The sequence below is a fragment of the Oratosquilla oratoria genome, chromosome 8 (assembly GCF_046742065.1).
Source record: "Oratosquilla oratoria isolate Oo_2021 chromosome 8, ASM4674206v1, whole genome shotgun sequence".
In the NCBI taxonomy this organism is placed as follows: Eukaryota; Metazoa; Arthropoda; class Malacostraca; order Stomatopoda; family Squillidae; genus Oratosquilla; species Oratosquilla oratoria.
The window spans coordinates 76,321,404-76,349,280 of record NC_134784.1 but is presented as its reverse complement, the minus strand read 5'-3'; the positions used below and the strand labels follow the sequence as shown (position 1 = coordinate 76,349,280).

The 27,877-nt window shown below is 38.4% G+C and overlaps 1 protein-coding gene across 5 annotated transcripts in view; it reads left to right on the top strand.

The window, feature by feature from the left end:
- Nucleotides 1-27,877, top strand: part of LOC143027839 (uncharacterized) — a 59,151-nt gene that overhangs the window by 4,320 nt on the left and 26,954 nt on the right. Inside the window, exons 2-10 of one of the 5 annotated variants that reach the window (XM_076189473.1) lie at nucleotides 6,162-6,254; nucleotides 12,550-12,610; nucleotides 12,991-13,228; nucleotides 13,509-13,567; nucleotides 14,096-14,162; nucleotides 21,155-21,274; nucleotides 24,229-24,323; nucleotides 24,696-24,729; nucleotides 25,211-25,333. In XM_076189473.1, coding sequence (XP_076045588.1) covers nucleotides 6,208-6,254; nucleotides 12,550-12,610; nucleotides 12,991-13,228; nucleotides 13,509-13,567; nucleotides 14,096-14,162; nucleotides 21,155-21,274; nucleotides 24,229-24,323; nucleotides 24,696-24,729; nucleotides 25,211-25,333 — 844 coding nt within the window. In that variant the 5' untranslated portion in view covers nucleotides 6,162-6,207. Of the gene's footprint in view, nucleotides 1-6,088; nucleotides 6,255-12,549; nucleotides 12,611-12,990; nucleotides 13,229-13,508; nucleotides 13,568-14,095; nucleotides 14,163-21,154; nucleotides 21,275-24,228; nucleotides 24,324-24,695; nucleotides 24,730-25,210; nucleotides 25,334-27,877 lie in introns of all 5 variants that reach the window. The other 4 variants (XM_076189474.1, XM_076189477.1, XM_076189475.1 and 1 more) reach the window with 4 other exon arrangements.

Sequence of the window (27,877 nt, the reverse complement as noted above, 5' to 3'; positions counted from 1 at the left end):
CATGGTCATGTCCAGTAATACATTTCCCCATAGATCTTCTTTGCTCTTCTCTGTCATCTCCCAACAGATTTCTTTGCAGTTAAAGTCCCCCATAAGTACCAGGTTACCTCCATCCTTTAGTGTCTCATTTAATGAATGCCTTGTATCTTCTAACATTTTTGAATGCTCATTCACTTTCCAAGAGCCCATTTTTGGGGGCACATAAATCACCACAAACTTTCTACTTTTCATATCTCTGTCTTTGACTTTTAGCATGATCATTTCTACATTATTTTTATCCTCAGTAACCTTTGTCACATTCAAGTACTTCCTGGCCAAGAACATATTTCCATCTCCCTGTTTCTTGTTTCTGTTTTTAATCCAATAAATGTATAATCTATGAATTTTTTTTCTTTCTCCATCTTGTTTTTGTTTTGCCCACTCTGATGTACCATTTTCTCAGCCTCATGTCTAATTTTCACATTTAATTTCTGTTATATCATTTTTTATTATCTTGAGTTTGTTCTGAGTTCAGAGTTTGATTTCTTCAGATCAGATATCTTGTTGTTAGCTTGGGTGAAACATTCCATTAATTCTACAATCTCCTTTCTTAATTCAGTGACTTCATTTGCCACCATTTTCTATTATTACTCATTTCCCTTTCCATGTCTAAAATTCGACTCAAATTTCTTCTTTCATACTCACCAAAAAACCGGAAAAGGAGTCTTCATTATACAGTCTACATCTTGCTAGTGTTTCAATTCCTCAGTTTACATTATACTTTGGTGTGGTGCCCCTAGATGGCTCTGCTTTTGAGTCGACATTCGTCTCAAAATCATCGTTTTTATTTTCCTGCATTTTCTCTTATTAGTTCGAAATAACACTGCAGAAAAATAATTTTGGGTAACCACAATTGCTCCCCCTCCCATTCAGTACAAAGCAGGCCTCCTGTGTTCCTTGCACTATTAAGAATTTATGTCTTCTTCGGCTGGTGTGTGTGTATTTACCTACTTGTGTGTCTTCTTTGAAAACTTTTTCCCAATTTGCATTTTGAAAGAATTTCTTAAGTTTTCCAAAGTCCATTTTGTTGCACATCAGTCTTCCTTTTCCATATTTTTCATTTCTACGTATATTTCCTTTAGTTCAACCTCTATTAGTATGTGGTCATTCTTTCCAAATGGTGTCTTGTATTCAATTTTATCCACAATTTCAGGTTCTTTTGCAAATATTTAGTCTTGATGGTTCTTCATTTCTTCCATATCTGGTATTTTCATTGACCCATTGTGTCATTGTATGTTCTATAGTCATGTCAAGTAATACATATCCCCATATATCCTCTTCACCTTTCACTGTCATCGCTTCCCAACAGATTTCCTTGCAGTTAAAATCTCTCATAAGTACCAGGTTGCCTCCATCCTTCATCATCTTGTTTAATGAATGCCTTGTATCTTCTAACATTTTTGAATGCTCATTCTCTTTTCAAGAGCCCATTTTTGGGGGCCCATAAATCACCACACACTTTCTACTTTTCATGTTGCTGTCTTATGATCATTTCCACACTGTTTTTACCCTCTGTAACCTTTGTCACATTTAAGTTTTTCTTGGCCAAAAACATGATTCCTCTGCCCTGTTTCTTGTTTCTGTTTTTAATCCAATAATTATATAACCCATGCCCAACACTATTTGGTAGTAGTGGAACCCATAATTTCGTCTCCACAATTCCCATTATGTCTGGTTTTTCTTCTGACAGGTAATCATTTAGTTCACTCAATCCTGAGATTAATCTGTCCATATTAGTATAGGCCACTTTTAATTTTTTTCTTCTCCATCCTGTTTTCTGTTCCTTTTGTTTTGCTTACCTTGATGTACCATTTTCTCAGCCTCATGTCCAATTTGTTCCAAGTATCTATCATTGTGTGGGAAGCTTTTTTTTTCAGGTCTCTTCTGTAATTATCTTTTTTAGTTTCTTTTCGTGTCCTCTTGTTTTTCCATTGTCTCATCTCAATAAGTCATTCTTATCTAAGATTTCTGTTCCCTTCAGAATTCTATAGATAGTAAGTTTCCTCTTTCCCTTCTTTGTTCCAGAGTTGGTAATTCTAATTTGGACAGTCTTTGTTCATATGTCAATTTAGAAAGAGTTGGTGCCAGTTTTGTTGTTGCTCTTTGTATTCTTTCTAACTTCTTTATATTCTTTTTGGTACTAGGTGTCCATAGTGTTGCTGCGTATTTGAGTTTTGGTCTTATTATTGACCTCAATAAATTATAGGTTTCTCCAACTATTTTATTAATATGCTTATCCTGTGTCATGTCTTTGCTGATCATCACTCCAAGGTCTTTTTCCGAGTTTACTTTTTTGACCTCTTCTTCACCAATTTTATAATCTCTCGATATTCTGTTTTTCCTTTTTCCAAATTCCATTATACTACATTTCTTGATATTGAATTTCACTTCCCACTTTTGAGTCCATTTCCAGATCTTGTCCAAGTCTTGTTGTAATGAGTTGCAATCCTCCTCGGTTTTTACTTTCTTTAGTATTTTTGCGTCATTTGCAAGGAAATTCATATAACACTCTACTCCTTCGTCCATGTCATTATTTATATAGCAAACGTGATTGGGGCCAGTACTGATCCCTGCGGAACACCACTTATCATTTCTTCCCAATTTAAGAATCTGTCTCTAATTACTACTCTCATTTTCCTCCCAGTCTTTCATCCATTCCAATAATTTTCCTCTGATGCCACCTATTGATTCTATCTTCCTTATTAGTTTATTGTGTGGTACCTTATCAAATGCCTTTTGTAGGTCCAGAAAGGCACAGTCTGCCCAACCATCTCTCTCTTGTATTATGTCTATTAATCTTGAGTAGAAGCAGATCAAGTTTGTTGTACATGATCTTCCTTGTCTGAATCCAAATTGATTTGGATTCAGTATAGTTTTTTCTTCCAAATGTTTAACCCATCTATTTTTGACGACCTTTTCGCAAATTTTTGCTACTGTGCTTGTCAGGGAGACCGGTCTGTAATTTGATGGGTCTTCCTTGTTTCCTCCCTTATAAATTGGTACAATGTTTGCCTTCTTCCAGTCCTGTGGCACTTTTCCTTCTTTAAGTGAGAATTTAGTTATATTGTATATTTTGTCTGTTAATTCTTCCATGCATTCTTTCAGTATCCAATTTGCAATTCCGTCTGGACCATATGATTTTCTGACGTCAAGGGTTTTGATTTGGTTGCTGATTTCCGTTTGTGTTACAATTATGTCTTTCATCGAGGGGATCTCTCTATTTCCTCACAGTTAGGTGAGTTTTCTATTGTGTGTATTTGTATTTACCTAGTTGTATTATAAAGGAAGGGGAGCTATGCTTGTAGTGACCCGTTTTTGTATCTTGTAACATCTAGTTTGTTCTTAAATTCTTGTATGGTGTTTGCACACAACATTGTTTTGTCCAATTTGTTCCAGACATCCACCACTTTATGTGGATTTTTTTTTTTTTTTCCAGATGTTTTCTATCACTATTCTTTTTGAGTTTCTTTTCATGTCCTCTTGTTTTTCTTTTATCCCACTTTAATAAGTCTTCTCTGTCAAGGACTTCCATGCCTTTCATGATTCTGTAAATAGCCAATAGATCACCTCTTTCTCTTCTTTGTTCCAGGGTTGGTAGTTCCAGTTTAGACAATCTTTGCTCATATGTCAATTTGTGTATTTTACCTAGTTGAATTTACCTATTTGTACTTTACGGGAAGAGAGCTATGCTTGTAGTGACCTGTCTTTGTATCTTTCAGCATCAAGTTTGTTCTTAAATCCATGTATAGTTTTTGCACTCACTGTTTCCTTATCCAATTTATTCCAGATATCCATCACTCTGTGTGGGAAACTTCTTTTTTGGATCTCTTCTATAACTGCCATTTTTAAGTTTCTTTTCATGTCCTCTTGTTTTTTCTTTTATCCTACTTTAGTAAATCATCTTTATTGAGGGCTTCCATCCCTTTCATAATTCTGTAGATGGTCAGTAGATCTCTCTTTCTTTGTTCCAGGGTTGGTAGTTCAAGTTTGGACAATCTTTGTTCATATGTCAGTTTAGAGAGTGTTGGTGCCATCTTTGTCGTTACTCTTTGTATTCTTTCTAATTTCTTTATATTCTTATTAGTACTAGTGTCCATAGTGTTGCAGCATACTCTAATCTTGGTCTTATCAATGTAACTAATATTTTTTTTTACCATTTCTTCATCCAACTAGTCAAAGGCCACTTTCATTGGTTTTGATAAATTGAATGTTTCTCTGACTATTTTGTTGATATGTTGTCTCTTTGCTGATGATTACTCCAAGGTCACTTTCTGAGTTAACTTTTTTAACTTCCTTTGTACCAATTTTATTTTATCCCGATACTCTATTTTTACTTTTTCCAAATTCCATTATACTACATTTCTTGATGTTGAAGCACTTCACACTTATGACTCCATTCCCAGACCTTATCCAGGTCTTTTTGTAGGGATTTACAATTTTCCTCTGTACTTACTCTTTTTAGTAGTTTTGCATCATTTGCAAAGAAGTTCATATAACATTCCACACCTTCATCCATGTCATTTATATATATGGCAAACATTATTGGAGCCAATATAGAACCTTGTGGGACTCCACTTATCATCTCTTCCCAGGTTGAGTTCTTGTCTCCAAGTACTACCCTCATTTTTCTCCCATTTAAGAAATCTTCCATCCATTCCAATAACTTTCCTTGTACTCCACCTATTATTTCAATTTTTCTTAGTAGCTTCTTGTGTGGTACTTTATCATATGCTGTTTGTAGATCTAAGAAGGCCCAATCTGCCTGTCCATCCCTTTCTTGTATTATTTCTATTAGCAAATCAAGTTAGTGGCACATGATCTTCCACATCTAAATCCAAATTGTTTTGGATTCAGTATATTATTGTCTTTCAAATGTTTAATCCATTTACTTTTGATAACTTTTTCACATATTTTTGCCATTGTGCTAGTAAGGGAGACCGGTCTATAGTTGGTTGGAATTTCCATGTCCCCTCCTTTGTATATTGGTACAATATTTGCATTTTTCTAATCTTGTGGTACTTTTCCTTCTTTGAGTGAGAAATAAATTATTTTGTGTATTTTGTTCTTTAGTTCATCTATACATTCTTTTAATATCCAATTTGCAATTCCATCAGGCCTGTGTGATTTACTGACATCAAGGTTTTTTATTTGGTTGTTTATTTCCTTCTGTGTCACAGTTATTTCTTTCATTGGGGGGGATCTTTCTGTCATTCCTCCCAATTTTGTGTACTTTCAAGTAGGAATACAGGTTTAAAATATTTGTTCATAATTTCAGCCATTTCTACATCATCCATATTTTCATCATTCCCCTGATGCAGTTTCACTATTTCATGTTTATCGTTTAGTTTGTCATTCACATACCTGTAGAATAGTTTAGGTTGGTCCTTGCATTTTTCCATTATGTCCTTTTCATAGTTTCTCTTTTCTTCCCTGTGTATTTTTACATATTCATTTCTTAGTTTGATGTATATTTGCCACTTGCTCTTCTTTGTATTTTTTCCATCTTTTCCAGGTTTTGTCTCTTTTGTCTTTAGCCTCATTATATTTTTGTTGTACCAGCACTTTATGTACACCCGTTCTTGTTTCTTCTTTGGTATGTATTTGTCTATTCCCTCATTATAATTTTCTTTTAATATGTTCCATTTCTCTTCCATCTTTGTTTCTTCATTTAAGAAGTTTTCCCAGTTTGCATTTTGAAAGAATTTTCTGTTTCTCAAAATCTATTTTGTTGTACATTAGTCTTATTTTTCTATGGTTGTTGCATCTTGGGCAGTTTGAATCTGGCTGGGCCTTTTTTTATTGGTACTGTCTTAATGCCAGATGGTGTTCTGCATGCAGGTGTGCCAGTGTGGTTTTTGTCTGGGGTGGGGAGGTTTTCTCTGTGGGGCTTCTGATATGAAAGTATAAGACAAGATCCCTGTGAACATTGCTACTATCCTAAGTATTACAAATAGGTACTTTGCATGAATTTATATTTAGACAGGTTTATATATTAGAATTAGTGTGGGTGCACACACAAAGTTTCAAATACCCTTTATTTTATATGTAGATACTCAAGTATAACCATCGTTAAGAGAAAAGAAGTAATAGGAAGTGTAAAGAAAGACAAGTTTTATTTCCAGTGTGAGTACAGAATTTTCAACGACAGCGGATATTGAGCAAGTAGTGATGGAGGTTGCTGGAAGAAAACTCAAGGATTTAAAGGATTTACCATTGTAAGTGAATAGCTTGGAGAATTAAGTAGACTTATTGATATTATTATTAGTTTTGGTTTGTTTTTACCACAATACAAACAAAAGTCAAAGTCTGTACAAGAGTTTGAAAAGAAAAATGTAGACAGAGCATGGAGGAGACAGGTTTTATTTTTCAATTACAAAGCCACTTTTTAGTATTACAAAACAATTGTTCAATATAATATGGCATTCTGAGGGAGGGGAAATAATAATGATAATACTGTAAACTACAACTGGGTCATAAGCATTAAGGTTTTCATCCAGGAGTCCTCTCCTCATTTGGATAAAATCATTTGGCATCAGTTTAGAATTTATAAAGGGCATTTTTTGGGTAAAATAAAAATGAAAACTAAACAAGCAAAAAAAATACTGAAGTACCTGGAAGGCTATCTACCTGAGGCCTCACTGTCAAGTGTCTCAAGTTAAAAGGGTTAAGATATAGAAAGCACTTAACTGCTAGTTAAACAAGTAAGCAGTATTTATTGGAAATGTATAAATTGTTATATGGGCTTAACTTTGCACTGACAAAAATCCCATGGGGTAAGGTTAATGGATATTGCATACATTACAGGGCTTTTTAACTCCCTTAACACAGCATTTTGCTTTGCTTAATGCTTAATTAACCTATTTCTCTTGGCTTACTGAATTAAATTTTTGTTCTGGATGAGAACTGAGGATGAGGGTTGCACTCAGTCTTATGAGATAGGTAATGGAGTGGGTTATAATATGTCCAAATGCAAAGGACAGTACAATTCTCTTATTCTTGAAAGACATTTTGCAACTGGTTTTCATTAACACCAGTAAATTAAATTATCCTAGCAGACATGTCTTCTAAAGCTAGAGGTTTAGTTGAATAAACATTAGCTTTTACATGATGCTATAAAAGAAATCCAATGGAGCTAAACCTTTCAGTTGTGCAGGCCAAAATAAGTACATACATATACCAAAGGCTTTTTCCCCCATACAAGGGAGATAGTCAAAAGCATAAATCCTCTCCCACCCATTTCATCCCCACATACCCTAATCCCATTCACCACCCCTCCCTCCCTCCCTATTTTCTTAGCTCCTCCTGGATGACAGGTCATCCTTGCATCTCACCCACTGGGGAAAAAATGGAATGATAAAAAGTAGACAACTTTGCAGATGATGCAAAACTACTAAAAGTATGGAAAAAGATTGTGAATTGCTACAGAGAGATCTGAACAAGGTCTGGGAATGGAGTCAGAAGTAGGAAGTAGACTTCAACATTAAGAAATATAGTATAATGGAATTTGAAAAAAAAAATCAGGATAATATAAAATCAGTGCAAAGGAAGTAAAGACAGTTGATTACTTGGATGAGGAAATGGTAAAGAAAATAATAGTCACACTAATGAGACCAAGACTGGAGTACACAGTGACACTATGGACACCTAGTACAAAAAAGAATATAAGGAAAATAGAAAGAATCCAAAGAACAGCGACAAAGATGGCCCCAATGCTTTCAAAACTGACATAGGAACAAAGATTGTCTAAGCTGGAATTACCAACCCTGGAACCAAAAAGAGAAAGAGGTGATATGTTGGTCATTTATAGAATTATGATAGAGAAAACTTATTAAATTGGGATAGAAGAAAAACAAGGAGAGATGAAAAAAAATCAAAAAGGACAATTATACATACATACATACATATACCAAGGCTTTTTCCCCCTTCCAAGGGAGGTAGCCAAAAAGGGAAAGGCATAAAAACACTCCCACCCATTTCATCCCTAAATACACTCCACACCCCTCCCACCCTTCCTCTCATCTGAGCACCTCCTGGATGACGGGACAATTATAGAAGAGATTAAAAAAAAAGAAAAAAGAAAAAAAAAAGCTTTCCACACAGATCAGTGGATGTCTGGAACAAATTGGATGAAACAATAGTGTGTGCAAATACCATACATGAATTCAAGAACAAACTAGATGTTGCCAGATACAAAGACCATACATGAATTTAAGAACAAACTAGGTAAATATTCACACACATTACAGATAGACCTAGATAAAATCTGGAAATGGAGTCAAAAGTGGGAAGTGAACTTTAAGATCAAGAGGTGTAGTATAATGGAGTTTGGAAAAAGTAAAAATAGAACATCGAGAAATTGTAAAATTGGTGAAGGAAAAGTAAAAAATGTGAGCTCGGAGAGACACCTTGGAGTAATAGTCAGCAAAGACTTGTCACTAGACAAACATATCAATAAAATACTCGGATAAACCTTAAACCTAAGGTTGATGAAATTGGCATTTGACTATTTGGATGAGGAAATGGTTAAGAAAATATTAGTTACACTGATAAGACTAAAATTGGAGTATGCTGCAACACCATGGACACCCAGTACTAAAAAGAACATAAAGAAATTAGAAAGAATTCAAAGAGCAACGACAAAGATGGCACCAACACTCTCCAAATTGACATATGAACAAAGATTGTCCAAATTGGAACTACCAACTCTGGAACAAAGAAGAGAGAGGAGATCTACTGACTATTTATAGAATCATGAAAGGAATGGAAATCCTAGATAGAGATGATTTATTAAAGTGGGACAATAGAAAAACAAGAGGACATGAAAAGAAACTCAAAAAGGATAATTATAGAAGAGATCTGAAAAAAGAATAGCTTCCCACACAGTGGTGGATACCTGGAATGAATTAGATAGGCAACAGTGTGTGCAAACACTATTCAAGATTTTAAGAACAAACTTGATGCTGAAAGATACAAAGACGGCTCCCTTCCCATATAATACTAGGTAAATACACACACACATTATCAAAAATGTCATATGAAGAAATATTGTCAAAGCTAGAACTACCAAATCTGGAACAAAGAAGAAAAAGAGATGATTTGTTGAACATTTACAGAGTTATGAAAGGTCTAGAAGTCCATGATAGAGACTTACTAATTTGGGATAAGAGAAACACAAGAGGACATGGAAAGAAGCTCAAAAAGGACAGTTATAGAAGAGACATGAAAAGAAAAAAAATCTTTCCCCACAGAGTGGTGGATGTATGGAACATACTAGACAAAACAATAGTGTGTGCAAAAACAATACAAGAATTTAAGAGCAAATTAGATGCGAGATACAGAGACAGGACACCACAAGCATAGCATCCCTTCCTGTAAGATACAGCTAGGTAAACTAGGTAAATACATACACCATAGAGCTTTGCAATTAGAGATGTCAAACTTACGCAGAACCAATGATGAGATAATCAGAGAATTAAACAATCTAAAAAGTGAACTAAGTATGATTAAAAGAGAATGAAAGAAAGGAAAAAAGAAGATAGGAACAAAAATGAAGAACTAAAGAAAGGTCAAAGAACTATTACAAGCAGTGACTGAAAAGGTGGGAGAATCAATCAAAGAGACAGACCTTATTGAAATAAAAAATCAGTGGAAACAGGAACGTGAAAAAAAAAATCTTTCAAAGAAATAGTACAACAGCAGGTAGAAGAGAATGCAAAGGAAACAGTAATTAAGGTAATCAAAGAAAAGGAAAACTGGGTGAGAGACACAGTGGATAAAATGAAGTGCATTGTGGTTTACGATATCAAAGAAAAACATAATGATGGGGAAATGTTTATGAGGCATTGAATGTCAGTGAAGTACCAAATGTCATTATAGAGCAATGTGTCAATAAAGAACAAAATTATAAGGTAAGGCATCATGATGAAATACAAAACGTGTCAAAAAGAAATAACCACGAGTTTCTTAATACCATGTATTTTAATGCTCATAGTATTAAGAATAAATTTCAAGAAATACAGGCATATGTCAAAAGTGAAAATCTCGATATGATAGGAATAACCGAGACATGGTTAAATGGTAAAGAGTTTGAAGCTGAATTTAATATTGCAGGATTTAAACACTTTCATCAGGATAGAAACCACAAGAAAGGTGGGGGTGTTCTGTTATACATTAAAAGCAATGTCCATGCCTGTGTTTTAGAGAAAGTAAAACAGGATGCATATGATAGTTTGTGGGTAGAATTAACCCAAACAAATGGACAAAAAATGAATGTAGGTGTAATATATAGGCCAAAAACATTATCATTAGCAGATGACAAACTGTTGTTTCAAGAACTGTCTAGTTTCTGCAACCGGGACTTATTGATAATGGGTGATTTCAATTTTACTGACATTGATTGGATGACCCTTGAACATGGCCATATAAGTGATTGCCTGATAGATTTTCTTGGTGACAATTACTTAGTTCAGCATGTAAAAGAACCCACAAGACATGGAAACTTAATTGATCTATTGATCACTAGTCGTGAGAGCATGATAGCCAATGTGGAGGTTGGTGAAACTATTGCAAATAATGACCACAACTTAGATTCAAACTGCTAAAAGTTTTTAGAATAGATGCATATACATTTAAAATACCCGGTTTTAGTAAAGCTCAGTTCATAGGACTACGTCAGGAGCTTCAGCTTACAGATTGGGAGGCAATTTTAAGCGAAAGACCTGTAGATCAGATGTGGGAAATATTTCAAAATACGTTTACTAAGATGATTCATACATCCCGTTTAAGGACAGACGTCCCCCAGATCAGGCTCGCCCAAAATGGCTCAACAAAGAAACTGAAAAAAGTATTGCCAAAAAGAGACAGGCTTATAAGAAATACAAGAGCTTGGGTGCACCTAACGACTATCAAAGTTATGTAATAATACAGAGAGATTTAAAAAAGACAATAAAAAATGAAAACGACAATACGAAATGAATATCACTGATAAATCCAAAGAGAATCCCAAAGAATTATACAGTTACATTAGAAATAAAAATATTATTAGGAATCACATTAGCCCACTATTATCTGCTAACAGTTAACTTGAGTATTCAAACGAAAGAATGTGTAATATTTCAAACAACTATTATAGCTCGCCATTCATAAACGAAACACCTCAAAGTGAACTCCAAACTGAAAACTGTGAAAATCTAGGGTAAACTTACTGTGGTAAATATAACAAAAGAAAAAATTAAAAGGTGTATAGAGAAACTCAAAATTAATAAAACACCAGGGCCTGACAGTTGTCATCCAAGAATCTTAAAGGAAATGAAAAATTAAATTGTTCTTCCATTAGAAATTATTAAAAAAAAAAAAAATCATATCTGGAGATGTCCCAAGAGAATGGAAGCTAGCTAATGTCACTCCAATATTTAAAAAAAGGTGACAAAAAGAAACCAAATAACTACAGGCCTGTAAGCCTGACTTCATTCGTAGGAAAAATGATGGAAACTATCATCAGAGATGCTATTGAACATCATTTAGAAAGTAACTGTTGGATAAAGGATAGCCAGCATGGATTCAGATGGGAGCATTCTTGCGTGACTAATTTACCCGAATTCTACAACACAGTCATCTCGAGTTATGACAAAAGAAACAATATAGATTTAATATATTTAGACTTTGCAAAAGCTTTTTATACCGTCCCCAACAAAAGACTACTTACTGAATTAGCTTCACACGGAGTAAGTGGCATTCTATTAAGTTGGACTAGAAATTGGTTGAATGATTGAAAACAGTGAGTTGTTTTAAATGGCAAAACTTCTAGATGGAAAAGTGTTACAAGTGGAGTTCCTCAGGGTTCTGTTCTTGGGCCACTTCTATTCATAGTATGTATAAGTGATATAGACCACAGACTAAAATCTATTGTTTCCAAATTTGCTGAAGATATAAAATTGTGTGGGATGGCAAATGATCACTTCAATCATTTAGATATTCAAGAAGATTTAGATGAATTACAGCAATGGTCTGAAAAGTGGCTAATGAAATTTAACACAAGTAAATGCAAGGTTATGCACATAGGTAAAAATAACAGTATGTATGATTACAAGTTATTTGGAAATTCGTTAACAAAAGTGGATAGTGAGAAAGATCTAGGGGTAATTATCAGTAACGATCTCAAATCACCTAAACAGTGTATTTCAGCCTCTGAGAAAGCAAAATAAGATTCTAGGACTGATTGCACAATCTTTTGACTTCAAAAGCTCATCTCACATTATGAAGCTATATATCTCATTTTATCTAGACTGTTTTTAAATTCATGTGTGTGTGTATGTATCAAACTGCAATATTCCAATCAGTGAAACTTAAAGCTGTAATTATTTTACGTATTGTTTAAAGGTAAGTTAGAAAGGTTCATAATGTTAGCTATACAACATTTGCATATAAAAAAATATAATTAAATTACCTTTATTTATTTATTTTTGTTTTTTTCCAATTGAACAAGTAAATAATTCTATGTATCCTACACAGACATGTCAAGCGCACAGTGATGAGGAGGACGTCTGTGGGGTCTTACAGTAAATCACTCATGGTAAGAAGAATTTAAGAAATAATGATTTATAGTTAGATGATAAGTAATTGGTTTCTTAAAGTAGGTATGGTTTTTGAAGACAGGTGGCAGGGAGATGGTTCTTTCTGGTGTCTGTTTTGATCACCACTTGAAGGTACCCATCATCGGTCTTATCTATCTATATACCAAGGGCCTCTTCCCCTTACTCATATAAGGGAGGTAGTCAGCTAAAGCACTTGCCCACTCCAAACCATTCCCCTTCCATCCACCACCCATTGATTACCTCTCACCTTAGCTCCTCTCCCTGCCCACTGTCCGGGTCAGAAGCAATGCAGCATTGGTTCTTTGATCCTATTGGTCCTATTATTGATTAAAAACTCTGTATTGATATTCCATTTCAGATGAATTTTGACAGAGATGCAGCAGCTGGGAGTCCCCAGTTGACTTCACATGGTATGCCAACCTTATCAAAGACTATGGATAGTTTTAGAAAGAAAAAAGTATATTCTTATGAAGAAGAGGAAGCAAATTTAAGAACACCTTCAGATGCTGAGGAACTTGGTCAACACTTAGAGCAAAGTCAGATTCTCGAGGACCTTCAGGAAGAACCTGATGACTTTGATGATGAAGTTAAGAGAGGTGTGTGATGCAGTGAAAAATAAAGGAGAAATGAGAGCAGAGGAAGAATGTGTATGTTTCAAGGAGAAAATGCTAACGTGTGCAAGGATTGTGTTGGATTGGAAGGAACAGGAGAGACCATGAATGGTGGGATGAAGAGGCTAGGACTGTGGTGGCAAAAATAGAACTCGTTGTTTTTAATTATTTTTGCTTCATGCTTATATATTTGTGTACATAGGGAGCTTTTTAGCTACATGTCCATTGTATGTCTGTTTACTCAAACTATTTTTTTTTTTACCAGATCGAGTTGCACTAAGAGAAATATCAGACTGGAACCAGAGAAATCAATCACTTCAAAAGGCATGTATTTTGCAGTATGCAAACCCAAAGTATCTCTCTCCCTCCTCTCTCTCTTCCTCCTCTCTCTCTTCCTCCTCTCTCTCTTCCTCCTCTCTCTCTTCCTCCTCTCTCTCCCTCCTCTCTCCCTCCTCTCTCATCTCACTCTCCCCTCTCTCCCTCCTCTCTCCCTCCTCTCTCCCTCCTCTCTCCCTCCTCTCTCTCTCTCCCTTCCCTCATTCTCTCCCTTCTCTCTCTCTCTCTCTCTCTCTCTCTCTCTCTCTCTCTCTCTCTCTCTCTCTCTCTCTCTCTCTCTCTCTCTGTTTCTCTCTCTATCTTCCTTTCTCCCTCTCTCTCTCTCTCTCTATCTCTCTCTCTCTTTCTTTCTCTTATCTTTTTTTCTTATCTTTTTTATATATGAATTGCTTAAATTACTTCATGTACTGATGTTATGGGTAACAATATTTTTTATATGAATCATAGATTTTATGTATAGATGCTGTCTCTCCCTCTCCTGTTGTTAATATTTCTAATCAAGTTATTATATTACAGACTCCCTTCAAGACAGAGTCATTTTCATTGTTAGAATCTAGAAGTAACTACAAAGTTGAGCAACAAAGTGAGTAAACCTTTTAACCTTTATAGTACTTAATCTATTTGTTGTGCTAACTCTCTTGCAGGAGGCTCACAGCCACTGAGTCAGATCATAAATCTCTCAGTGAAGAGATTTTGTGTTGCATTTTGAAAGTAGTGAGTTTAAGACCATGTAGTGTAGGATGCTCTGTGTATAAATGCTTGATGGTTGCATCTGGGGCTATTGGTATTTGTTGCCAGGTGTCATGGACTAGCCTCTGTGTTTGAGTTGATGTATCAAATCTCAGCCGTAATTTGAACAGTTCCTCATTTCAGTACCTAGTATGATAATTTGCCTATTAAAGCAGTTTTCTTGCTTTACAAGGACAACAAAAGGGTGAGGTGCAAAACAAACTATTTAGTTCACATGATATAAAAATATATAATTTACCTTAGCCAGGTGTATATGGGATATGTGCATGGCCACTGCCTGCATCTCTTAGATTTATACTAAGACCACACAACACAGTGCCAATGGCAAGTGCCAGTTTATTATAAATATAAACCTAACCTACCTCTATTTGCCTGGTTTCACACAACCTATCCACTTCTTTATTTTTGTGCAAAGAAGGCTTACAAATTGTCAATTTCTAGTTATCTAACAAAAAAGGAGAACACGTATAATAATTTGGACGCTACTTTTTTGCGTCATCATTCATGGTGACCTCCAGCCTCAGACAGAAGTGCCTGAGTTGTGAACTCCTCTGCCGCTGGTTTGTAAGTCCTCCTGCAACTGGAACACTCATGTGAGAGAAAGCCTAATTCACATTTAAATCTTATCATCTAATTTAAGATAACCTACTAATTGGTTTAATTTAACGTAATAGGCATTTTCATTAAGGATGGTGAACAAATATGGCTTATGCTAGAATGTTGCTTATGGTGCCATATTCACAACTTTGTGTCAGTAACACGTCATGGAACATGACACAGGTCATTTCTGTGTTGGTACTGTTTTAGTGCCTGGTGATGACTTGAATGTAGGTCTCTTATTGCATTGCTTTATTGTCTTGGGAGAGATTTCTTCGTGAAATTGATTTCTGGGGGAGTTTGGAGAAGTATAGGAATTGGTATTCTATTGGTAAAATTCTTGTCTTGAGTGTGCCGGTTTTCATATTGATATTATGGAGCACCAGATGGTAACTTATGTTAGATTTTTTAATAGAATATTGCTGGAGTTGTTTTTATTTTGTGTTTGGTGGGGTGTTTGTGTGACATGTGTGAGGGGGATGGATTCAAAGGTTTGCATAGGACAGGGTACCTATTATTCTCATATGATCTTTTATAGGAAGAGTTTTGGTTTTGAGTGGAGATATTCTGTTGATGTTTTGATGCGGCTAAATGGAGAGAGTGAACTTGAGGGGATGATTGAGGATGAGATGGATGAACAGAGTGAAAGGGGCTTAGAGCAAGAGGGGAATGTCAGTTGAGCAGTGAAGTAAGTAGGCAGGGGATAGGGTATGAGTGTAGAATGGTTGTGTATGGATGATATTTTGACACGGCCCAAAGGGATTCCCCCCCCCCCAAGTCTTCTGTATATTCCGTTTGAGGAAATGGAGGGGAAAGGTTGCCATGTAAATGAAGCAACCCAGCTGTAGATGTACTGTATCTTGCTGCATTTGCTTCTGACCCAGATTCCACAAGGAGCTAAGATGAGAGGAAAACAATGAGTGGTGGATGATGGGAGTGGAATAGGTGGGGTGGGTATGTGCCCTGACTGGCTTGGTATTTAGATAGATAAACAGTTATTATTTTTAAGGCTTTCATATTGTTTGTAGGCTCTTTTTCTTTGTTGTTGGATACCATACTATGGATGCATAATTAAGCATAGATAATTAGTACAAACATCTATCTATATACCCAGAGCTTCTTTCTCCTTCTAAGGGAGGTAGCCAACTCAGAGGCACATACCCAGTCCCAACCATTCCACTCCCATTCACTACCCTTGTTTCCCTTCCATCTTAGCTCCTCATGGATGAATGATCATCCCTATCTTCTGCCCATTGTCCAGGTAAGAAGCAATGGAGCAAAACACGGCTCATCCACAGCAGGGCTGTTTCACTTATATGGTGACCCCCCTGTCTGTCTCTTCATGTGGAAATTAGAGAAGACGGGGTAAAGTCCCTTTGGGCTGCGTCAAAATATCATCCACACACAACCACTCCCTCCTCCCCATCCCACGTACAAACATACATATATTATAATACCTTTTTATCTTTATTAAAGAGTGTCTGACTTAAAGCATAACCCACCTATCATTCCCATTTTAACACCTCATGATTAAGGCGACTCTTGTCCCCCATCAAATTGCACAGGTCAAATGTAGTGCAACAAGACACAACTTCATATTATGGTGCCTACCTGCCCCTCATCCACTTGAGAAATTTACAAAGCAGGTTAGACAAACCTCCCTTTGAGTCACATTGTTTCCTCATTCATCTACAATCACTCTATTTTTGCTCTTCCTTTATCGCTCACTCTCCTGTGCTCAAGACATTCCTTTTGCACCCAGTGTTCCCTCCTCCTCTCCAACCACCTCATTCTTAGTCTTCCCACCCAGTTTACATCTGCTTGCTGGTCTTTCCTCACTTATTATTTCCACATGCCCAACCATCATGGCAGTCTTTGATCTACCCTATTGATGGCTCGTTCCACCCATGCTGTCTGCCTCACTTCTATATTTCTCCCTCTGTCCATCCCCCTTTCACCTTCCATGTTTCATAAATACTTCATCCTAAACATGGTTAGGCTCTTCCTTTCTGTCTTTATATCCGTATACCAAAAGGCTTCTCTCACCTGACAAGGGAGGCAGCCAGCTAAGACATGCACCCTCTTTCCACCCATCCCACATCTATTTGTTTCCTTTTTAAAAATCTCTTAGCTTATTGTTGATGAAAGGCCATTCCTACCCCAGATGTAGGTTTTCCACTTTGTAAAACTTAACCACTTCAGTACGATGACACCTATGTATAGGTATCATGAGGCACCAATGGGTACAAGAGGATACTGGTGTCGGCATCTTGATTATATATATACAGGTAAACGTCGACTTACGATGGCCGCGACTTACGATTGTTCGACTTTACGATGACGACGACGACGACGACAATATGATAATTTAACCCCTTCCATACGGTGCCGCACACGTAGGCGTCATGAGGAGCAAGTGGATTCGCGACGCTGCCATATCGGCGTCTTGATTATATTTATTGTAGTCGCCCGTGTTTTTACATTCTCTCAAATGTGCCCTGAATCCCATTCTCTGTGGTTTTCAAAATTCGCGGGTGAAAGAGAGAACGATCGATATAAGCGGTGACTATATTTTATGATGCGAGTATTATTACGTCACGTCGTACGGCTGGCATTGGCTGCTGCCCGCGAGATTTAAGTCCCGTACTGAAAATACATATTATAGTGTTTGAATATGGTAAAAAGGATAAAAATAATTAAATAAACTACTGCACATGTTTAATAGGCTATATTCAGTATCTCTGGTGGTTAATATACAGGTAGGCTAGGTACAGTGACCATGGAACAGAGTGATACACAAATTGGGGATCGACTTACGATGAAATCGTCTTACGATGGCTCTATCGAAACCTAATGCCATCGTAAGTCGACGTTTACCTGTATATATATATATATATATATATATATTTATTTATTTATTTATTTATTTATTTATTTATTTATTTTTTTTTTTTTTTTGTAGTTGTACATGAGTTACCCATAGATTCTGTGAATTGGTATGATCACATTTTCTGCTTCTGACCCAGGGCAGTGGACAAGGTGCAGGGATGACCCGTCATCCAGGAGGTGCTAAGATTTAAGGGAGGGTGGAGGGATGTGGAGTGTATTCAGGGATGGAATGGGTGGGAATGATTTTATGCCTTTTCCTTTTTGGCTACCTCCCTTATAAGGGGGAAAAAGCCTTGGTATATGTATGTATGTATTACACTGGGTAACAAAATTTTTTTTTTGAAAAATTGTCCAGGGTTTTCCAGCGGAATTAGACTAATTGTGATACTCTGAGTCCGAAAATGCCCTTGGTTTTTCTCAATCAGGTCAGGATTGTTCGCTACAGACATTTAAGAAAAAAACTATTTTTCGTCCAAAAACCTAATTTCTGCGGATCATAAAAATTCGGTTTTTCCGTTTTCCTGGGGAAATAAAAGTCAACGTATCCAAATTCATTCATTTTTTATATACTCGATTACATTTGATAAGCTTAATACATGTACATGAGCGTTACGTGACACAAAAGTTCAGAGTTCACGGCGTAAATCACCATTTCCTCGAATTCCATGTGTGAGCAGCTGCTGGGTTGTCTCTCTTCAGCGACCAGCAGTAGTCCGCGAGCATGACTGCGTCCCACCTCCCCTGGTACCTCTCCTCCATTTGACGCATGTCCTGATGGAACCTTTCTCCCTGCTCGTCGCTGACCGCACCAAGGTTTTCAGGAAACTTCTCCATGGAACAGGAAATGCATCTTTATACTCATCAAACACCCGAGGTTTTGGAAGTTCTTTATCATGCTGTTGATGAGTGTGGCTCGGTTTGCTGCCTTCTTGTTCCCCAGGAAGTTGTTCACCACCTGCACAAACGACCTCCAGGCGGCGCACTCTAGCGTGTTCATGGAGTTTTCGAACTCTGTGTCCTTGATGAGCTGCCGTATCTGTGGGCCATCGAGAATGCCGGCCTTCAGCTTCTCAATGGTCACTCCAGGGAAGGCTCGCCACAGGTAGTTGAAGCACCTCCCATCCTTGTCCAGAGCGCGCGTGAACTGTTTCATTAACCCAAGCTTGATGTGAAGCGGTGGGACCAAAATCTTTTCCCAGTCAACAAGAGGTTCGTTTATGATGTTGCTCGCCCCAGGTACTAACTGCTCTCGCGCCGGCCACTCTTTCTTCACATAGTGCTGGGCTCTGTCTTGACTGTCCCACTTACATATAAAGCATGGGTACTTTGTGTACCCGGACTGCTGACCAAGTAGAAAGTTCACCATCTTAAGGTCGACGCAGATGAGCCATTGGTGCTGCTCATATTGGATTTTGTCGAGCACGTACTTGACTGCTTCATATTTCTCTTTGAGAGTTGTGGAGTGCGCAAGAGGAATTGAGGCGAACTCGTTCCCGTTGTGGATGAGCACACTCTTCAAAGAGCGCTTGCTACTGTCTATGAAGAGTCGCCAATCTCTCGGATCATATTGAGGAGCGCCGAGTTTAACAAGAAGACCGGCGACATCTCGGCAGTACACGAGGACTTCCTCCTGGCAGAAGTAGCCCATGTAGTCCTGATGCCTTCTACGAAAGAACGTGATACGCGCGTCCTCGCCGAGTAGATTTTTCTCTTTGAGTCTGGAGGCCAACAGCTCGGCGGAAGTCTTCGACAAGCTGAGATCCCGAACCAGATCATTAAGCTCACATTGTGAAAAAGGCTGCAGACCATCTTGTGTTTCATACTCTTCTTCTGTATCTCCTCCCTCATATGCAGTGGTGGCCTCGTCGTCGCTGTCAGGAAGCTCTCTGCACGCTGGTACAGGAAGTTCTTCGCAGTGAGCAACTGGACGGCGGGCAGATGGAAGGTCGGGGTACTGGAGGCTGCTCCGATTCTTCCGGTTGATGCCAGTAGTATTGATGGCGCAGAAGTAACAATCCGATTCATGGTCAGACGGCTCCCTCCAAACCATCAGAATCCCAAACTTCAGTGAAGTTTTCGTGCCCTTCGTCCACCGCCGGAGGTATTCCACGCACGTCATGCACACCGTGTGCGGTGCCCAGGACTTATCTTGGTCACCCAGCTTGACTTGAAAGTAAGCCTGGTATGCGCGCTTCACAAAGCTTGTGATGCTCTTCCTGTGCATTGACAGCGTGTATTCTCCACAAATGTAGCAGAAAATGTCAGGATTATTCCTGCATGACTGTCGCGCCGAAGCCATATCAATACCCTGAAAAGAAAAAAATAAGTCAATTAGTCAATTTCAAACAGAAACACACCAGAAGCAACCATTTATATATGAATAATTCGCTATATTCTTCAAGAAAAATAGGATTGAACTCAAAACCCTTCAAATTATCATATGTATAGCTCGTCAGGTAGGCCTATGGCTGTATTTCAAAAAGTTGACCTGATTGAGCAAAACCAATGTGATATTCGGACTCAGAACACCAAAATTAGTCTAAATCAGCTGAGAAACCCCTGACGATTTTTTGGCTATTACCCAGTGTTATTACATATATATGTATGTTTATTATTACTCAGTAAAAGAGAACGGGTAATACAGCAGTGACTTTATATTTTATAATGCGAGTAGTGTGATGCATCGTTCATATGGCAGCCAATGCTGTGCACAAGAATTTGATTTGTACTGAAGTGGTTAAGGCTATTTTCCTTATAAGGGGGAAGAAGCCCATTTTGTATATAGATAGAAATTAGTAAGGTGATGAGTTGCACAAGGAGCAATGATATTGGTGAGGTGGATGTGAGTTTAAAGGGTTAGGCACTGGTGGAAGTAAAGGGCAGTGAATATTAGGAATCACATGTGACAAGGAATGGAGGTAGAGATGAAGTACTGTATAGAATAAAGGAAACAAGTGGTTGTATGGAGGAGAATAAAAAGTGTTTTGAGAAATAGGTATCTGGAGATGAATGTAAAGAGAAGGTTGTGTGAAGGAGTGATATGCTCAAGACACCATGTGGAGCAGTGATATGGAATTTGAATGATGCAGAAAGAGGTGGAGAGGAAGGGGTTTGCATGCCTTGGTTGGCAACCTCTCTTATAAGAGGGATGAAGCCTTTTAGTACATAGACAAAAGAAGAGAGGATGTTTATTGTATGATTAGCAATTTATTTTGTTGGCAGTGGTTGTCATGGATGCTTTTGTAATAATTGGTGAAATTTGTGAGATGATGCACATGTAGTACATTGGATGGTTGTGTATTGATTAGATTTCAGTTATTTCTATATATATCTTTTCAGAGAGGAGAGAGAAATTAAATAATGAGAGAGATATTCCTCAGTTTGATACAGAAAAGAAGCTGTATCCCAGACCACAACTGACAAATATGTCACCTGAGCATAGGAAAGTAATGAGTTCCAGTAAGTAGTAAATAATACTCTTGTATACTATACATATCTATGGGCCTGCCTGGTGGCCATTATTGGTTACATGAGACCCATGGGTCTACTGCAAAAGACCCTGGTGATTGATTGTGTGTAATGCAGGTTGCAGATGGTTGAATAGTGTGCTGTTGACATTTTTCTTCTTTGTTATCTTTGTTGGCTTGTTAGGTGTAGTTGGGAAGGCTTATGGGATGGTCTTGATTGAGAGGATTGGGAGAGGGACAGAGGGAGCAGTGTGGGTTTAGGACAAATGGGGTTTGCGTAGATCAGATTTTTGTGGTAAGACAGATATGTGAGAAAGCTATAGGAAAAGTTAAGGGTGTTTTTTGGGCTTTAATGGATCTGGAAGAGGCTTATGACAGGGTAGATGGGAGGGCATTGTGGGAGGTGTTGCAGGTGTCTGGGATGGGGGTAGAGCTGTTAAGAGCGGTCAAGAGTTTTTGCGAGAGTAGTGGAGCATGTGTTAGGATTAGAAATAGAGAGAGTGAGTGGTTTGAGGTAAAGGTGAGAGTTCATCAGGGATGTGTTATGTCGCCCTGGCTATTCAACTTATACATGGATGGGATGGTGTGAGAGGTAAATGCAAGGGTAGTGGGACAAGGATTGGAGATGTTTAAAGAAAATGGAGAAAAGTGAGATATAAGTCAGTTGTTGTTTGCTGATGACACTGCACTTGTAGCAGGATCAGAGGAGGGATTGAGGAAGTTAATGACAGAGTTTGGGAAGGTGTGCAAAAGAAGGAAGTAGAAGATAAATGTGGCTAAAAGTAAGGTGATGAGATGTACAAGGGGTGAAAGTGGCAGCAGACTAGGAGACTGGAAGTGAGTATTAAGGGAGAGAGACTGAAGGAAGTGGATGATTTTAGATACTTGGGGGCGAATGTGGCAGAAAATGGAGGAGTGGAGGTGGAGGTAGAATGTAGATTGAGAGAAGTGAGTAAATGCCTTGGGTGATTAAAATGTGTAATGAGAAATAGACATTTGGGAATGGATGCTAAGAGGAGACTGTATGAAGGAGTGATTGTGCCAACAGCACTGTATGGGGCAGAAACATGGAACATAAGAGAGGAGTTTGAATGTCTTTGAGATGAATTGCCTGAGAAGTATGATAGGGGTTACTAGGCTGGATAGAGTGAGAACCCTCAAGGTTCTGTATTACCTCCAATAATGTTTGCTATACAGAGGAGAGGAAGACAGGAGGAGTTTGAATGTGCTTGTGATGAGGTGTCTGAAAAGTATGATAGGGGTTACTAGGCTGGATAGAGTGAGAAATGAGGAGGTGAGGAAGAGAATGGGGGTGAAAAGGGAGTTGGGAAATAGGGTTGATGAAAGAGTATTGGGATGGTTTGGACACATGGAAAGAATGAGTGAAGAAAGACTAGTAAAAGAGGTGTGAAAGGCAGAGGTGGAAGGAGTAAACATGACGGGTTGACCTAGGATGAGATGAATGGATGGGGTAAAAGGGGCATTGGGAAAGAGGTGAATGTCTGTTGAGGAAGGAAGGGAGAAGATATAAGATAGGGGTGAATGGAGAAGGGTTGTGTATGGATGATGCTGTGATGCATGAGGTGGAGTGGGTAGGGGTTGGGGGGGTGAGAGAGTATGTATGAGAAATAGATTGATGCAGCCCAAAGGGATTTCTCCTCGACTTTCTCCTTTTCTGCATTAGGGGACAGAGAAGGGGGGTCATCGATTTAATGAAACGGCCTTGCTGTGTCTTGCAACACTGCTTCTGACCCAGGGCAGTGGGCGAGATGCAGAGATGACCTGTCATCCACAAGGTGCCAAGATAAGAGGGTGGAGGGGAGTAGAGTATGTTAGGGATGGAATGGGTGGGAGTGGTTTTTATGCCTTTGTTGTTTGGTTACCTCCCTTATAAGGGGGAAAAAAGCCTTTGGTATATGTATGTCATCTTTTTCTTCTTCAAGTTTGTTGTATGTGTATGATGTAAAGAGATGGGTGACTAGGGTTGAGAGTGCTTACATAAAACTATGTACTTATTGTTTTCATGGTGGAGGATTTTGGTTTCTGTATGCAAATGTTGTATTCGGGTGTTTTTGGTATTATTATTATCAATGTTTTATTTTGTGTAGTTTGAAGGATATCCTATTATAGAGCAAAGGAAGCAAGTAGATACGTGGAAAGACAAAAGGTGTCATAAGAAATAGGTATCTGGAAATGAGCGCAAAGAAAAGGCTATGATGATGTGATTGTCCTCACACTGTACTGGGCAGATATTTGGAATTGAAGGGAGGCAGAAAGGAAGAGCTGAAATGTGTTTGAGATGAACTCTTTAAGAACTATGATGGTGGTTACAATGATGGATAGAGGGAGGAATGAGGAAATTAGATGGGGGGGGGGTGAAAATAGAGCTGGCAGAGGTTGATCAAAGAATGCTAGGATGGTTTGGAAGAATGAGTGAATAAAAAAGATAACAAAGAGAGTGTAGATGGCAGAGATGGATAAAGCGAACTTTAAGAAAAGGCTGAGAATGGGATAGAGTTATCTTTCAAGGAAGGAAAGAAGGGAACAAGAGATAGGCATGAGTGGAGAGTGGTTGTGAATGGATGATAAATTGATGATGTCCAAAGGGATTTCTTCCTGTCTGCTCTATTATTTCTTGATTGGATGAGGGGTGAGAGTTGATGTGTAATTAAGTGGTGGGATAAACTAGCTTCAGTTGCCAAGACCTGATGTGAAGGTGCTCTGCCTTGGTGCATTGTTTCTGACCCAAGTAGTGGGCAGGGGACAGGGATGACCCTTCATCCACGAGGAGCTAAGAAAGGGAAAACAAATGGAGTGGGATGGGTGAAGTTAGGTGCATACCTTTGCTAGCCATCCCTGTATATATAGAAATAGCTATAGTCACTCAAGTTGCTTACATAGATGCATTTGTAACATTAAATTTTTTCTCTCTCTCTCTGTCTCCAGACAAATTTCAAGGTGGGACCGTTTCTCTGACTGCAACACTTGGCAGACAAAACAAGGATTATGTTGTCACTGAAAGGAGACTGGAGGATGAAGAGGTATGAAAATGGGATTATGATGATATACATAATGTACTGTAGTATTCACTGCATATTGACATGCAGTCAGTATTTTATTAGATGTTTTGGGGCATCCATACAGACTAGAGCCTTATATCATTTGTGAATTTTAGGGTAAAATCTCTACTCACAAAGGAATTATATGGTTTTGTGCTTTTGATGTTCCTGTCAAATGCTGGACAGACCTATAGTTTACTCAGAAAATAAATTGTATAGGGATAGTGTGGGGCAGTTACCACCCATATATAGGGGAAAATGCTCTTGATGTATTGTTTGTATTTTATACTAATCTTTTGGCATGCACTGTACTGTATCACAAAAAGACTATTCATGACATGTTTTATATTTCAGAAAATGAAGGAGAACATAGAATTCGAACCTAAAAGTAAGTTATAATTTAGATATGTAAGGAGATATTTTTTCTTGATTATAGTTTAATCGAAATGGAGAAGGCAGGAGATAGGTGTGAGTGGAGAATAATTGTGTATGAATGATATTTTGATGCAGATTGAAGAGATTTCTCCTTGTATTTTCTCTTTTTTTGCATGAGGGGTAGAGGTGAATTATAAAATGAAGGGAATCAAATATATGTTTAGTGAGAATGAAAAGTATCTGAAGATGAATACAAAGAGAAGATTGTGTAAGAAAATGGTTGTGCCCACAGCACTGTATGGAGCAGTGACCTAGAATTTGAAGGAGACAAAGTGAGAGCCTAGATATGTTTAAGAAGTTTATATGTGAATACTGGAGTAGTAGTACTTTATGGTTTCCACTACCCTGACTGTGGTTTAGGCTATGTGTCCCAACTATAGTATGTTTTATTGAAATAAATAGCAAATGGTTTTTACATTTTCCATCACTTTCAGGGTTTGAAATCACAAGGGAGAGCCCTCAGGAAAAACAACAAAGAGCTTATTTACCACTGAAAATGTCTTCTTTATGCCGTAGCTCAGGAAAATCTTCAACCTTCCTTTCAAGTAACTTTAACAGTAAGTTGGTCTATGAATCATTGTATCTGTATACATACATACATATACCAATGGCTATTTCCCCCTCACAAGGGAGGTAGCCCCCTCATGTTCACTCCCTCCACATCGGCCTTCCATACCTCTTTTACTAGTCTTTCTTCACTCATTCTTTCCATGTGTCCAAGCCATCCTAATACTCTTTCATCAACCCTATCTCCCAACTCCCTTACCACCCCTGCTCTCCTCCTCACCTCCCCATTTCTCACTCTATCCAGCCTAGTAACCCATATCATACTTCTCAGACACCTCATCTCAAACACATTCAAACTCCTTCTCTCTTCCTCTCTTATGTTCTGTGTTTCTGCCCCACACAGTGCTGTAGGCACAATCACTCCTTCATACAGTCTCCTCTTAGCATCCATTCCCAAATGTCTATTCCTCATTACACTTTTTAATCCACCAAGGCATTTACTCACTTCTCTCAATCTACATTCTACCTCCACTCCACCTTTTTCCTGCCACATTTGCACCCAAGTATCTAAAACTATCCACTTCCTCCAGTCGCTCTCCCTTAATGCTCACTTCCAGTCTACTGCCACTTCCACCCCTTGTACATCTCATCACCTTACTTTTACCCACATTTATCTTTAGCTTTCTTCTATCACACACTCTCCCAAACTCTCTCACCAACTTCCTCAATCCCTCCTCCGATCCTGCCACAAGTGCAGTGTCATCAGCAAACAACAGCTGGCTCACCTCCCACTTTTCTCCATTTTCTTTAACCATCTCCAATCCCTGACCCACCACCCTTGCATTTACCTCTTGTACCACCCCATCCATGTATAAATTGAACAGCCAGGGTGACATGACACATCCCTGATGAAGTCCCACCTTTACCTCCAACCACTTCTTTTCTCCATTTCTAATCCTGACACATGCTCTACTACTCTCGTAAAAACTCTTGACAGCTCCTAGAAGCTTTCCTCCTATCCCGTATATCTGCAAGACCTCCCACAGTGCCTTTCTGTCTACCCTGTCATAAGCCTTTTCCAGATCCATAAAAGCCCAAAAAACATCCTTACCCTTTCCTATAGCTCTCACACATATCTGTCTTACCACAAAAATCTGATCTACGCAACCTCTACCCGTCCTAAATCCACACTGTTCCTCGCGAATTGCTCCCTCTGTTCCTCTCCTAATCCTCTCAATCAAGATCCTCCCATAAGCCTTCCCAACTACACTTAACAAGCTAATCCCTCTGAAACTACTACATTCACACTTGTCCCCTTTTCCCTTGTAAAGTGGAACTATACAGGCACTCCTCCAGCCCTCCAGCACTCTATCTTCTCTTCAGCAAACATTAAATAACCTCACCAGCCAGTCCACCATCACTGTACCTCCTTTTTTTAGATATTCTGCATGGCATCCATCCAGACCAGATGCCTTACCTGCTCTCATCATCTTAACAGCTGCCTTGACTTCATCCTTCCTTATTTCTCCTACATTTTCCTCACTCATCATGACTATTTTCTTAGCACTTCCCACTGCAGCTATCTTTCCCTCCCTATCCTCCTTCATATTTAGCAACTCCCTAAAATATTCTGCCCATCTTCCCCTTACTGCCTTCTCTTCCATTATCATCTCTCCATCTGCACCTTTTACCTTTTCTTCTCTACTTGATTCGCCTCCTCTTCCTCTCTTAATTTCTTTCCAAAACATCTTTTAATTACTTTAAAAATTTGCTGTCATACTCTTACCCCACTTCACCTCTGCTCTCCTCTTTGCCTCCTTTACCTTGTGCTTTACTTCTCTTTTCTTTTCTTTGTAGCTCTCATATGACTCCCTCATCCTATTTTGTAACCAATCTGTGAAAGCTTGCTTCTTCTCTTCTACAACCTTCTTTGTTTCCTCAACCCACCATTCACTACCCTTCCTTCTATTTCCTCCCGTCCTTCTTGTTCCACACACCATCTTTGCACTCCTTATGACTCCCTCCTTGAACCATCCCCATTCCTCCTCTACTCCTAGATGTACTCTATCCTTCACTCTCTCCCTGTCCTCTCTCATCTTCTTGTACTCCTATTCTTTCTCATTTAATCCCTTCCATACGGTGCCGCCTACATAGGCGTCATGAGGAGCAAGTGGATTCGCGATGCTGCCATATCGGCGTCTTGATTATATTTATTGTAGTCACCCCTGTGTTTTTACATTCTCCCAAATGTGCCCTGAATCCCATTCTCTGTGGTTTTCAAAATTCGCGGGTGAAAGAGAGAACGATCGATATAAGCGGTGACTATATTTTATGATGCGAATATTATTACGACACGTCGTACGGCTGGCATTGGCTGCTGCCCGCGAGATTTAAGTCCCGTAGTGAAGTGGTTAAGCAGTTCACTCTAAACACCTCCCTACCTTTTGTCCTTTTCCTCTCTCTCCATCTATCCTCCACTCTCAACTTACCTTACACCAAAAAATGATCCGATATTCCCCCACCCTCTCCCCTTAGCACATGTACATCCTTAACTCTTCCTATTATACTCCTATCTACCACTACATAGTCCATTA